This window comes from Engraulis encrasicolus, chromosome 13 (assembly GCF_034702125.1).
Source record: "Engraulis encrasicolus isolate BLACKSEA-1 chromosome 13, IST_EnEncr_1.0, whole genome shotgun sequence".
NCBI classification, from domain to species: domain Eukaryota; kingdom Metazoa; phylum Chordata; class Actinopteri; order Clupeiformes; family Engraulidae; genus Engraulis; species Engraulis encrasicolus.
Window position 1 is genome coordinate 49,421,750 of NC_085869.1, and position 15,469 is coordinate 49,437,218.

Consider the following 15,469-nt stretch of genomic DNA (forward strand, 5'->3'; position numbering starts at 1 on the left):
AATGTGAATGAGTGAACAACTACCCACTGATTTGGGTTAATGTACCATGGTAAAGAAATGAAGCATGCCACTGAAAAAGGTTCAATCTCCCCTTCTCAAATATCCCTGGGCTTTTTTTAATAATGACAAAAAAAGAGTTTTGCATGGGACCAGCAGACTTTGTATACGTATGGTTATTAATACCTATATATTTACAATAAATAATATGGGAAGCAAACATGTCTGTTGTCTTTTTGCCCATCCTCTCTTGTACATCTCACCAAGAAATGGCAAACACTGCTATCATGATACTGCCACTATTACAAGATTGCGCATTTACAAGGCTGAAAAACATGGACATCCTTATCAGGAAGTTGGAATCTCTTTTGACAACTAACATTTCTATGTTTTCTGATTCTCTCAGGTTGCTCATGCAAAGGTTCACTGCTCACTGTGCTGCCTGACATGATGAAATATATCCTGGTAGTTGGTTGTTTAGTGATGATCTGTGACCACTCTCAATGTGTCACATGTACTGTACATAGGCCTACTGTATGTTTGGGGGAGTGGTCCTTCTCTTCATAATTCCAGTGAAAATATAGGCTGCTTCAGACTTGTAAGGGACCAAAAAGCACAAAATCAATCAAACAAAACCGCCAATTGCTGCTTTGATGTTGTCATGACTTTAAATACACCAACCTTGAGTGTCTCATCAGTTGTCATTAAAGGTGCACTGTGCAGGAAATGGTCAAGAAAGGTACTGCAACTATGCTGCCCATTGAAACTGGGTTGCCTATCGCCAAATTTGATCTACTCATGAAAGTTTACCAAGTAATAAACTAATCTTTTTTTAGCATGACCCAAGTACAGTCATTTTTGCAGCTGAAATGTCCATTTCTGGAAATTCTAAATGGCGGACCATGGAGAAGATCCCCCTTTTCATGTATGAAAAGTGCAATTTTCCCAGTCATAATGAATACTTTGATGGTGGTGGTAAGTATTCGTGAAAAAGGTAACATTTGTAAATGGGTAGCATGAATTCAATACATTAAAATGTTAATTATTTATTTTATGCTTTTTTTTTCAAATTTGTTTGATGTCAATAGACTGGCAGAGTGTTAAATCAGTGTGACATTTTTTGTTGTAGTCTATTTCCCGAATTTATGCTGCCCATTCCCTAGTTTCATCTTTTTTTTTCCATGAATATTTACTACCACCAATTTTTCTCAAAAACTTTTTCATTCTGGCTTGGAAATGAGCAGCCATGACTCAATGGTTACAGTGCTGTGTTTCATATCAGAGGGTTACAGGTTCAAATCCCTCCCTTACCACCTTTCATCTATGGCTGAAGTGCCCTTGAGCAAGGCACCTGAGTCGACCATGGATGTAGTTTGAGTGGGGCAGAACAATGTACACCCCGAAACATGTAGTGACATCAAGGAAATGGCAAATGTTAAATATGTAAACATAGTGATATTCCAAATGTTTTGAAAAAGTAAAATACATACTAGTATAAAATTAATATGAATATTATATTTTTGTAACACATTATTATTCCTATTATATTTTTGCCCACCCGATGCAAAAGTCAAACTCGGCTTGTGCACCTAACCCCACATTGCCCCAGGCCTGTAACCAATACCTTGAACTAGGGATGGCACAAACCGCACCGAAAACCGAAACCGTACAATTCACACACATACCGAACCGAACCGTGCAATCCATCGCAAACCGCAATTCATGTACTGCCCAGAAAAATATGTAAAACAGAGATTCTATGAGTATCTTATCCAGTCTCTCTGATTAAAACATTAGCGTATAAGACCAAATCAGAGGATGACACAATTAAAACCACACCATTTTCACATTATAAGCCTATACAAACCATATGTAGGATATTTAGTGATACGTACGATTCTATTAGCTAGTGCACCATTTATCATGAACTAAAAAAAAAGAACCGTAGAGAACCGAAAACCGTGACCTTGACACCGTGATATGAACCGAACCGTGAATTTTGTGAACAGTACCACCCCTACCTTGAACCTAATTACTCTAAGTCGCTGGATAAAAGGGTCAGCTAAGTGTACTGTAATGTAATGTAAATGTACATTTTTCATATGTGAAGCGAAGTGAAAGCCCAACTGGGAAACTCCGACTCCCATTGTCATTGTGACACAGCACTCCACAGCACACAAGTGTTCAATGCACACTACTCACAACGAAATTGCATTTATGCCTCACCCGTGCAAGGGGGCAATCCCCAATAGCGTCCCAAGGGAGCAGTGCAGTGGGACTGTACCATGCTCAGGGTACCTCAGTCATGGAGGAGGAAGGGGGAGAGCACTGTTTAATTACTGCCCCCACCAATCTGGCGGGTTGGGAGTCGAACCGGCAACCTTTGGGATACAAGTCTGATGCCCTAACCGCTTACCCATGACTGCATGAAATGGTGACGTTTCTCCATGTAAACCAGCCATTTTAAATCACTGACATTTGAGGTTGTCTCTATGTTCAGCTGAAAAACCATACTCTCTTCAGACTTGACTTATACTCAAGAAAAATATAAAATGTTGCCAATGGGCAGTATACATTTTGAAAATAAACTAAAAATAGGCCTCCTAAAATTACTCACTGGGCCTTTAAGTCTTTCTTTGGTTCTTTCTTGAAGCCACTGATATATCTCCACACGAGGGCAGCAGACATCCTTAAGAAGTCACACGTGGACCTTCAGGGAAATACAGACCTCAGGTGTCTGTGTGCTGCTTGTGCATACAACACATTCATAGGCTACATAGCCTAGGCCTACTAACTACATTAAAAGCATGCACATCAATCAGCTTTAGAGTGATGGATGAGGAATCCAAGAGGCTCTTCAAAAATGTTTAAACAGCTCTAATGATTTTAGACCTTTAAAAACTGCCAATACGGCCCTGCCGTGGCCTAATGTAGGACACTGGGTTCCTACGCCGGCGACCTGTGTTCAGTTCCGGCCCGGGTCATTTGTCGATCCTTCCCCGTCTCTCTCTGACCACTTGTTTCCTGTCTCTCCTCCACAATCCTGTCAATATAAAGGCAGAAAAGCCCCCCCCCACAAAATATGAAAAAAAAACTGCCAATATGTTTTGGCCATGACATGGCCTTCATCGGGGCAAAGCCAAACATGATGTTGATGTCAAGAAACATACATATGGGTGGAAAACTTAACATAGGCCTACGTGAATGAAACGTTGACTCTCCTCTTGCTACATTGAGTTTTGTTGTTGAGGAACATGAATAGAGGTTGTTCTTCCCCTGATCCTGGCTTGAGGCGGAGCAGTCATGAGATGCTAGGTTTGACGAAGGCCTGACTTCATGGCTATCGGCTGCCTTAGTCATCATCAGCCACACAAGTTCTTGAGGAGCTGCGGTATATGGACTTTGGGTCATTTCATTCCAATGCTGAATATCAGGAGATGTCTGGTTAGACTACAACATTTCTCCAAAACCAGATGCTTTGAAACCCCCTGCATGGCTTTGTTGTTATTAGGCCTATATAACAATTTACATTGGTCTCAATTGTGGTATTTAGAGTAATCTCATTTGCTGGCAGGGATTTAAAAGTTTAGTTGAGGTGTCTTCTTCTAATAACTATATTTGCAAGCAAGCCTGGTGCTGTGATCTAGCATATAGGGCATTTCCTGGTGGACCGACAATCATCAGGGGGCAATATTGTCCCATAATTTAGAAGGGGACCCTGCAAAAATGCCCAGGAGGTTTTATCCCCCAAGTCAGTCCTGTTAGCCACATTTCTACTGTCATCTGAACACAAATTGACCAAAGAACATGTCACTAGGTAGCCTAGATAAAGTTGAAGTCAATAAGTTAAAGCTCAATAAGTTAAATGTTGGTTAAACTGGTCAAATATTTAAAAGCTTAAACATTTAATTCCATCTGCCCATTTTCATTAGTTATTGAAACATATTAGCCAACACATTGTTAGAATCATTCAGGATCCTGGGGTAGCTTGTTGAATTTTAACAAGCAAATTGAATGTTTGTCTTCTTTGATCTTCTGAACTTCGAAAGAGGAGGACGGCATCCTTGTTAAGGGTCCAGCTGCGGTAACAAACCCGCCTACTAGTCAGAAGAATCAAAAGAGCGCTTGAAACATTTAATAGGCATACGCTGACAGGAGCAGCAGCCAATGAAATGCCAGTGGCGAAAGTTTTCGGTCGATTCATCCAATTGCGCTTGGGCGAAGGCGGATCTCAGGAATCAGCCTTGGTTGAATGGTAGGTGATAGAAAGCACAGTGGCAGCGAAACGGGTTGAAGCTTAATCAATACTGTGTATCCCGTTGTAGACAGTCCGCAGAGGATCTTTTTAGCGCTAAGGGTTTCCAAACGGTTGTTTGCACTGCTGTTCTCAGACGTGGGCTGAATCCACAGCTCTGCAAAGGGGAAACAAGCTGCATTTTTAACGCGTTGACGCCTCTGATGCTGCATGGATCCGCATGGGCAAAGTGTGCTACTGATTGGAACAGGGGATGTTGATCACACACGAGCAGCTGCAATATGATAACAACTGGATACCGTGAGTGGTGTGTTTGAAGGAAAGACGTGTGTGGTTAGGCTGCTCATCGTCCTGTAGGCTACCAACACTATGCTGTCCTTGTGGCCATTGAACACTTGCGTGGGTCGAGATGATGGTCGTGCGTTTGAGGGGAAATCATATGTGTCTTACCATGCGCTGGACAGCATCACCAAGCTTCTCACAGGTGGACGACTTGCTTGAATCAATGAATCAACACAGATAGCAGCATGTAGATATTATTTTCCTTCCCTGCCTCGGCTCGACCGGATGTTTTATTTGCCTGATAAAAGAGGCGATCAGCTAGGAGGACATGTCATAGTTGCATCCAAGTCTTTCTCGCCCACTATCGTAGCTGCAGCTGTCATTTTGGTGGCTTGATGTAGGCTATGTGTTGACAATGTGACATGTCATATGTGCAGATAATTCCCTCTGATGGCTACGTGGGCTCCCTGACTGTGATGTTCTGGTCATCCGGGAGTTACTCCCAGATGATTTGGGATCTTATTTAATTATTTCTTAAGAGGTATCCAATGTAATGGAGGCAGTTTTAATTAATTTCACAGTGAGGACTCCAAGACTGGAATCCACAACGAACTTGGGTCATCATGGATTCTGACTGAAACTGGATTTTGGGTAACCTTCAAGATCAGCCAGTTGGCCTCCTTTTAGGTAACACCAAGATTGTTGACCTGCAAGATGTTCGATATGTTAACCCAATGAACTTAAATCATTCAGATGAACAGACAGGTACAGGAAGGCTACTGTTTATTTTAGGCAATTAGGCCTACCTCTTTCTGTGAAAAAAGCTTTTCCTCAGAAGTCTCTTTTGTGACGACCATGGTTGCAGGCCACAACCACTAAACTTATGGTTGTTTTAAAGACTTGAGTTTTTAATTGGCAAGCTTTTCTGTTTCTTTCGTTGAAATTTTGTTTTACATTTGAAATTGACGAGCTGTCAGGGCAACATGTCCAGAGCGAACAGTGTAAGCCCGCCCGGCGTCGGTGCTCCTGGGCTGAGGGGAGGGACGGAGCACAGATCAGCTTGGGGCGAGTCAGAGGCCGTTGCGAACGGATGTCCATACTCGGCCCGATCCTCTAGCAGAAAGCTCGCACGGTCCAACAGCAGATGGAGGGAGGAGGACGATTTCGACCGACAACCCGGGAGAGCAGCTACCACCACCGCCACCACAACCGTCAGCCGAGTTAGTTTCAGGTCCAAATCTGCGTGGCAAGAACATGGGGAGGGAAGTCGCAACAATAACCGCTCGTCCCCAAGGTACACGGATGGCGAAGTAAGACCCAAGTCGGTGGAACTGGGTCTGGAGGAGAGGAGAGCCAAGTCCAAGCCAGAGGAGGAAGACGCCGTCTCCGACGTCCACTTTTCTATGTTCTCAATGGTCGCATGCTGCACCAGCGTGATGCATATTTTCAAGTCCAAAAAGTTTCAGTCGGAAAAGTTGGAGAAGTTGTACCAGCGCTACTTTTTCCGACTTAACCAGAGTAGCCTCACCATGCTCATGGCTGTGCTTGTGCTTGTGTGTGCGGTCATGCTCGGATTCCACTGCGCCGGGGGCATCTGTCGCCTAACTTATGTGGTTGTTTTCTCCATGGCTATCTTGCTTATACTAGTCTTGATGGTAGTGTGCAATCGGAATGGCTTCCATCAGGACCACATGTGGATCGTCTGCTACGTCGTGATATTGGTCGTGCTGGTGGTACAGGTGATTGGAGTCATTCTGGTGCAGCCAAGGAGCGCCTCCGAAGGAATATGGTGGACCGTTTTCTTCATTCATGTCATCTACACGCTGCTGCCTGTCAGGATGCGGGCGGCAGTTGTCACCGGGCTGGTGTTATCGGCTATACATGTCAGCATTTCGTGGAGGCTGAACGAGATGGACGTTCTCCTATGGAAACAGGTGAGTGCATTTTCCATTCTTATCAGTTTCAAGATCTGTTACACCTGATGGGGTTGTGTATTACGCACGCCTTCCTAAGTTATCTACATCTGTCTAGGAACTGGAGGTGCTCTGTGAGTCACAAGTGTAACCTACCAAGGTCAACCCTGAAGTGCAGTTGCAGGGCACCCTACCTCCCGCGCGCTTGTGTGTGTGTGCGCGCGCGCGTGGCTGCGTGCGCGGCTGCGTGCGCACACAGCTGGGCATATTGATGTGGTGGGTGTTATTGGTTTCGAAAGCCAACACAAGCATTCATTTTGGCATGTAGATGCAAAAAACAAAACACAAATAATGCAAATATAAGCAGCGAAGCACCTGCAAACAGAAAAAATTGAGAGGTTGGAGAGGAGAGCAATCAACCACTGGTTGCTAGGAAACCTCAAGTGCTTTGCTCCTTGTCATATTTTCTGAGGCCTGCACCAGTGAATGAGTTGTCACCCACAAACAATAACAGGTGATTAAAGCATTATTTTAGGGGCACCTGGGAGAATTATACAATGTGTTTATTCTTGGATTACTGTTTGGTGTCTACCTCTGTGCAGGGCAAATGCTGATTGAAAGCTGCCCCTGCAACACAGACGATGGGCAGCACCAGAATATGCTATTCCGTTTATCTGGACATTCCATAGGTCACTTGTGCAGATGACAGTGGCTTTTGTGCTGAGATGATGTCAGATTAATGACTGGGTAGAATGGAGAAAATATGCCGCCACAGTTAGGCCAACAAGTAGCCTACTACCACTACAGAGAATTGATTTGCCACCACTTTTACCAAGTCACCAGAGATGCACGTTTCATTTGTATGGTAGCCTGTTGCAGTCATGTATAAATAATTTAAAAATATATTAGTTTGAAGTCTCACTGAGTCTGCAGGAGGTCTCCATTTGAGCATTGTAAAAAAAGTGAGAAGTGGTGTGTATTTTTTATGTACATTGTAAAGTTTGACAGGAATTTGGTTTGAAAAAAAAAAACCCATCATTCCGTCATTTTGGTGGTAGGCCTACTTGTTTTCAGTGAAGGATGTTATTCTTTTCAGCCTCATTTTCTTTATTCCTGTCTTTCCCTCTGGGAACATGTTGTATATTCCTAATGGTAGTTTTCTTCTTAATGCCTACTGTCCAGAAGTGTTTTGGGCCCCATATTTAAAACCCAAATATGTGCCGTATAAAACTTGTAGGCCTCTGGCTATTGTTTTACAAGGCCAGCTACGTTGTTCCATTCTGAACTTTATTTCAGTCCTGACTAACTTTTCCACCCCTTTACTGCCCAGCGCATTCACCAAACACAAGTGTTTCGCATCGTTCCAGTTTTCCCATGCACATTGGAACAAATACACCATGACGGCCCCTAAAATACCTTTTCTGCATGCGCCCAAGGGTGAAAGTTAGTGGTTTAAGGTTGTGATCGCACTTGGGCAGCAGAACCTTTTGAGGGATAGTTTGGGTGAGACTTGGCAAGCATTTGTTTTGTGTGAATGATTGTTTTCATCGCAAACCCAATTCCCACTGAGCCACAAAATGATGCTGACTAACACGAGTTGTGCATGGGAAAGAACAAACAAACATCAGGAAAGGGTTTTGAGAGAATCCACAGCTTCTTCTAGAGACCCTTACATCAGAAATGTTCACTCATTCACTAGATAGTGCACATGTAGGCAAATAAATAAAAAAAATCCCAATGTAATTCACAGCCTACGCAGCCCCTCTGCTGTCGTGAAAAATAGGGAGCATTTCAGATTCTGCCGTGGAGGGCCTTGGCAGCCATTTCAGTATGTTTTTCATCATATTTCCACACTCGCTCGCTGTGTCCTTGTGTCCTCGTCAGCAGTTCCAGCCCAGAGCTTTGGAGCCGGGCCCTAAGTGCGAAAGCTCTGAGTTTTAATGGGCCTTCAGAAAACAATGCAGGTGATTGTTGTTGCTCGCCAGCCACCACACACTCCCCAAGACCCAGTGGTACATGGCTGTACTCATGTTTACAGATGAACTTGCTCTCCCTGCTAGAAAGATTTTTGTTTTGTTATTGTTTGTCTTTCATGAATGGAAAGGTAATTGAATTGTTGCCAGCTCTGTGCCTTCCTGAACAACGTTGTCATCCATCATTGTGAAAGTTTTTTTTCTTTGTTCCGCCTGCAAGAGAAGAAAAAAAATCATATGCTGCTGTCGAACAATAGAGCAAGTACAACACTTCAACAAAGTTCAAGGTCTGGAGTTTGAGTCACTGAATGTAAGGAGATGAAAAGCGCTTTCATCCCCCCTCTCCTACAGTAGGCCTATATCAGTAACAGCAGACATAGGAAATGGAGCAGAGTAGCACACAGTACAGCACTGTACTCTCTACATATGCACAGCTTCAACTCTATCTCCTCTCTGCATCATCTGATGCCCATGGGTCAATGGCGTGTCATTTGAAGCCGACACCATGTGGTACAACCACAGCTAATGCCTCTCTTGTAATAAGTAAATGAATTAATTGATGATCAGTAATTACTGTAATACATAGTTTGTCTGGTTACCACCGGACCTAATCACTAGTGAGATCCGTTTCTGAGGAGAGCTTCCAGACTGTCTTTCAGATCAGAACGATTGTGTAGAACTAAAGGCGGCATGGTTGTCATGGTAATACATAGTTATGTAAATACACAGATCATTTTATTCATACCATAGTGCAGTGATTCTCAAAGTGTGGTCCGGGGACCACTAGTGGTCCTCAACAAAGCTCCGGTGGTCCGCGAGGGGATTTCTACTTTTCCAAGACAAGCTAGCAGTAGGCTATATTTGTAGCATTGTTACAAAGCTAAACATTGCTGAAGTCTCATTTTCAGCCCAATAAGACAGGCTTGTAAATGTCAATAAAAAGTAAGTGATCTGCATCAAAATTCGCAGTGTCAAATTAGCACCCGTCAACTGACAGGTGGTCCCTCAATATTTTCGGGTGGACAAAGTGGTCCTTGATGTGAAGAAGTTTGAGAAACACTGCCAGAGTGGAAGTAGCTCTGGGGGCTGCATGCTGGTGTCTGCTGCTAACAACGTTAATGACCCCTGACCCCCATGTATGTTTGGTCCTTTAGGTATCCCATTGTAAATAGAAGGTTATTTGGTTGGGTTGGGGTCTTTTATATGGACTCTCTATTTTCAGACTGGGCGTACCTGTTATTTTTGTATTGCAGGAAAAACTAGCCCTCATTCCTCAAAGACTTCATATGCAATACTGTGACTAATTGATCGGTTTGAGAGCCAAGGGGTGTGGGAACGGAACAAACGTGTTTGTTGGTGTTGCTGTGCAAAGCTGTTGTCTTAAGCATATCAAATCCCTGTGTGTTTTTATGAGACTGAACTCTTGCTTCGTGCTTATCTGACGACGGATGATATCATGTTGCCTTATTGCATGTCTGAACAAACCGGCTTTAATGCACATCACACAGGGACAGGGGTCGTGGTGGGCTGGTGTGGCCGTCTCTTGTGGTCAATTGAGGATAGTCTGTGTGATGTCGGAGAAAACATTACAATCCAAATGAAAGACCCAGGATTTAGAGCAGGATTGGGAGTTCAGACATGTAAACAGTTCTTGGAGACTGCATTAAGACGCACAGTAAAAATGCAGTGTTCATTAAACACTTAAATAGTGAAATCTAACACTCTGGCTAGTTGGTGTACTCTGGCTAGTTGAAGTAACACTGCACATTTTACACATTGTATGTTTGTGTCTTGTTTGGATTTAGTGAAGAATTTAGTTGTAAAAACTTTAGCAAGCATATTGCTCTCTCGTTATGTGGCTAAAGGCCAGCGAGGCCAACCTCAGGTCAATCACAACATTCACAGCTTCCATGGGAGTCAGGCGTTTGTGGATGGAGTTGTCCGTAATGACATGACTAAGGCTGCTCGATTATGGGAAAAACAATATCACGATTATTTCAGTCAACATTGATATTTTTAAAGAAAGAAAAATGGTGCCAAATAATTCACAATCTTGTGTGTTGAATTCACAATGAGCGTTGGTTAGCAAGTTTTGATTACGGTATACTCGTTGGTTAGCAAGTTTTGGCAGCATAGACAAATTAGCAAAAAAGTTTCAACTCGACTTCATGAAATTTGTTATGCTTGGACAACATAATTGATATCGCCATATAAATTCGATATATTGCACAACCCTACTCCCTGATTATTTCCACATCTTTCATGTCTCATATCTTCATCATAATGTAGCCCTATGGGAAGTTATTCTTCCCTGCAAGTGTGTGTATGTGTGTACTGTAGTGGTGTTATGACAGCTGATGGATTACCACACAAGTGTTTGGGTCACATGCCTGTCAGATTTTTCCCCCCCCAGTGTGCATCAATGTTTCTGTTGGTCGTCTCCCGACTCAACTCCTGAGACTGAGTGGAGTGCAGTGGTGGGTGTCCAAATGAATTGCTGATTATCATTTGGAGAGGACGCATACATTTGATCACCCTGCTCTGTGTGTGTGTGTGTGTGTGTGTGTGTGTGTGTGTGTGTGTTTCTCCTTCTCAACCTCGCTCTCTCTCTCTCACTCTCTGTCTCACTCGCTGTGTGTGCGTATGTGTGTTAGATCAATGCACTTATTTTCCCCTAAGCCTGATGTATCTATCTGAGCAGAGTTTTATCAGTCTCTCTCCGAGGCCTGGAGTTTTAACAGTATACCTTATGACTGGATCCCCCCCGCCAAAACACACACACACACAAACAGACAAAAGAAAAAGAAAAGCACAAGGTGTGTGTGTGTGTGTGTGTGTGTGTGTGTGTGTGTGTGTGTGTGGGTGTGTGTGTGTGTGGCCTTCTTCTATGGGCGCCCTCTCAATCCCCTCTTATCCTGCATTGTAAACACCAGGACGGGGTCGGCCACACAGCCTAGTCTTAGACACTTCCTCTTCTCTGGCCTCCTTCCCCGTCCCATCCAGTACCATGCCAGTCAGTGTTTTCCTCAGAATGTTTGTTTATAAAGATGACTTGTGTGGGGTAAACCGATGCCGTCATCAAGGAAATATCACCTGACTTGGAAGAATGGTCTGGCCTGCAGGTATCAATCCATCAATCCAGTGCCGAAGTGGAACAAGCCTAGCTTGATTATCATCGACTTTCAAATCTCTTCTAGACTTGGTTTGACCATAACAATTAACATTTGCATAACAATTAACATTTCCCAAATTGCATGGTCGACCCGCCTCCCTTGGATTACTAATGGTTGCATGCTTCTTGACAAAATGGGAGGAGTTCCCAATTTTTTCGGAAGCTCATAAACGATATTTGTATTGCTCTTGGCCTGGCTAGTGGTGTTGCATCACAAGGAGGGCACAGCCTGGCATAGAACAAGCCCACCTTTCTGCCACATAATGGGCCTCAGACATTTCTTCCTCAGATACTTCTTCCTTCTTCCTCTTCTTCTGCCTCCATCCCATCGCCTTTCTGCTAAGCAGTACTCTCTGCCATCTTGTTACTGTACTACCGCACTGCTCTCCTTGGGCCGCCAGTTGGCCTTCCTCCTTGCATGGATGAGGCATAAATGCAATTTTGTTTATGTGCTGTGGGATGCTGTCTTACAATAATGATGGGAGTTTTGCAGTGGGTCTTTCACCTTCCTTTCCCTCTGTTATAAAGCCATGGTTTAAGAGTAGCCAAACTAGATGTAGTGTAGTAGAGCAGTGTTTCCCAACCAGGGGTACGTGTACCACTAGGGGTACGCGAGTATACCTTAGGGGGTACTTTTGAAAAATGTAATAATAACAAATATAGGCGTGTAGTCACACTGGGTCGATAGAGGAACAGATATAGAGCATGAGTGAGAGGGGTACTCATCACATGACAAAATTGCTTAGGGGTACGCAAGATAAAAAAGGTTGGGAAACAGAATAGTAGAGGGTAGCTAGAAGCAGTCCTGGTTTCCTATGTTTTCTGTTGCCTGTCTTCTGTCCTCTATCTAGTAGCCTTCTTTCTTACCTCACCCTGTTCTGCCTCACTTTATTATCAATTCTCTCCCAAAAGAGAAACAAGGCATTCTCTCCTTCTCTGAAGTAGTTTCTCAACAGGGGCGCCAAAGCCCCCCAGGGTGCGTTGGTGGAGGGGCGGTGCTTAGTTGCCATTGCGGGGCACTGGTCCATTTTGTTTTTTAAACTAAGGGGAGTGTTGGCAGGCTTATGATGCAGTCAAGGGGGGGTGTTCAAAAAAAGGTTGAGAACCACTGCTCTGGAGCAAGGCAGCCCAACAGGTCCTCCCCATTCTCTTTTTTCCCTGCCTCTGTCCAATCCTACTTTATCCTGCCCCATCTCATCCAACTCTGGTCACACCACCCTCTGTTGTTCATCGTTAAAGTGAACAGAGGTAGCCTCTTCAGGTGGTATCAGACGATTTTTCCTCCTTGTTTGCCTGCAGCACGTCCCATCACCCTCCATTACCTATCCACAAAGAGGAATGAGGCATTCTCTCTCTCTCTCTCTCTCTCTCTCTCTCTCTCTCTCTCTCTCTCTCTCTCTCTCTCTCTCTCTCTCTCTCTCTCTCTCTCTCTCTCTTGGAGAAGGCAGTGCAGGCCTCTTTTTCTGCCTCCCTTTTTTCTTCTCACCCTAACCCATACCATCCCATCCCCTCCCATCCTACCCTGTCCTTTCCTGACCACCTCTGTTATCAATTCACTGCCAAAGTGGAACGAGGCATCCTCTCTCTCCCCCAGAGAAAGGCAGGCCAGTCCTGGATCTCCCCAGGGCTTGTGATTGGTAATTTGGCATACACTGCATTTTCCCAGTGGGCCGAAAGTCTTCAGAGGGCAGATGCTGTTGATTTTTGTTTGGCTGTTTATCTTCAACATCGACATTTGAACTGACCTCATGACGTGCACCGTAGAAAAGCAGGGAGCTGTGTGATGGAGAGGGATAGGTTTATGACCCAACTGCCTGGGCTGTTTTCTGGTCCCAGTCCAGCCTTGGATCTCCCTGTACTCTTTTTCTGCCTCCTCCTTCTTTCCTTCTCACCCTAGCCCATCCCACCCCATCTCATCCTACCCTGTCCTGTCTTCAGGCCCGCCGACAAGGGGGGGGACAAAGGGGCATGTTGTCCCAGGCCCAGGGAGATGGGGGGAGGCAGAATTGGTTCTCCATTACATTGTATCTATTGGGTTGGGGGGCCTTTCAGATGACTTTGTCTTGGACCCACCTTCAGCGACCCTGCCTGTCCTGACCACCTCTGTTCTCATTCTCAAAGTGGAACGAGGCATCCTCTCTCTCTCCCCAGGGGTAGGCCGGCCAGTCCGGGTTCTCCCTATCCTCTCGGAGGGCAAGGAGAGAGGAAGCGCAGGGAAGGCGGACGGACGGGCGGGCGGTCTGTCTTGGCCCACCTCCAGCTGTAATGAGGTTTGAGGCTGCTGTAATTGAATTGCCCCGCGCCGTAACGTGCAGACTCGCCGGAATACAAAACAGATGTCCTCTACCTTCCAGCACCCCTCCTGACAGACCTGCTATTAATTTGCCTTTGAGAACCCAAGTCTTCTTCCTCCTCCAAACCCACCCACCCACTCACTCACCTTTACCATCATCACAGCAATGACCCATGGGATAGTGTAACACACACACACACATATACACACACACACACACATATACACACACACACACACACACACACACACAAGCAGAGAGACTGGAGTGAACAACCCAGGAGGATGTGCACATCATGGATCATCCACTAAAAAATGTCCCTCTCCCACTCTCCACTCAAACATATTCCCCAGGATCCCCTTTCCCGATCCTCTCTCTCTCTCTCTCTCTCTCTCTCTCTCTCTCTCTCTCTCTCTCTCTCTCTCGCTCTGTCTCTTTCTCTCTCTTTCCCTTGTTCTCTCTCCCTGTCTCTTTCTCTTTCTCTCTCTCTCTCTCTCTCTCTCTCTGTATCTTTCTCTTTCTTTCTTTCTTTCTTTCTTTCTTTCTTTCTTTCTTTCTTTCCTTTCCTGTCTCCTCAGATTATCCTATCTAATAAAGCCAAGAACCCCCTACACAAATAAACAAACAAATAAAAGAAATTCCAATCTTCCCAGTTCACCAGTGGCACTTTGTCTGTGTGGCAAACTTTGATGTACAGTCCAGCAAACTTCACAGATATTTCTGCCTGCTGCCTGCCTTCCCATGATTCTGCATGTTGAAAAGAGGTACAAGCCCCGTGGCCACCTTAAAAAAAAACAAAAAAAAACAAAGGCTACCTCCACCAGAGCTCAGCTATAGGCTATAATTCAATGCTGAAGCCTATTTTACGCAGAGCACTGTGTTTCCCCCAGCAGTTTTGTTGTGACTTGGTCCCCAGAAAACACAAGGATTTTAATATTTCTGAATGCAACTTATGAAGTTTTTAAAAAAAAATGCATTTTAAGGGCTTTTTTGCCTTTATTTCTGACAGGATAGTCGAGGAGAGACAGGAAATGAGTGGGGGAGAGCGAAGCGGGGAAGGATTGGCAAATGACCCGGGCTGGAATTGAACCCGGGTCGCCAGCGTAGTCACCCAGTGCCCTTACGGCAGGGTCGCAACTTATTAAGTTGATGTACAAAACATGTATGCTCTTTTATTTGTTTATTTATGGGGTGGGAGGGATGTTTCATAAATACTGTAGGGACTCACAAAAAGGGATTGTGGTGATTGTGGAAAATAAAAGTCCGCGACACCAAGCTCCCGTTGCTTATTTTTAATGTGACGTTTCGGGCAGCATGCCCTTCATCAGACAAATTGTCTGATGAAGGGCATGCTGCCCGAAACGTCACATTAAAAATAAGCAACGGGAGCTTGGTGTCGCGGACTTTTCTTTCAAAATTTTTTCATGGTATTTTTGCTGGTCCTGCACCCAACCTTTTTGAGACGGATGTGCGTGTTTTTTTCTCTCTAACTGTGTTTGGAAAATAACACAAAGTTAATCATTTTTCAAAATGGTTTTGAAATTATTATCGTCACATGTTTCTGATAACGGCTAACCCCCCCA

The 15,469-nt window shown here is 44.5% G+C and overlaps 1 protein-coding gene across 3 annotated transcripts in view; it reads left to right on the top strand.

The window, feature by feature from the left end:
* The first annotated feature begins 4,266 nt into the window (after positions 1–4,266).
* Positions 4,267–15,469, top strand: part of adcy5 (adenylate cyclase 5) — a 170,231-nt gene continuing 159,028 nt past the window's right edge. For all 3 annotated transcript variants that reach the window (XM_063214191.1, XM_063214192.1, XM_063214193.1), the window contains exon 1: positions 4,267–6,468. In XM_063214191.1, coding sequence (XP_063070261.1) covers positions 5,518–6,468 — 951 coding nt within the window. In that variant the 5' untranslated portion in view covers positions 4,267–5,517. The remainder of the gene's footprint in view (positions 6,469–15,469) is intronic.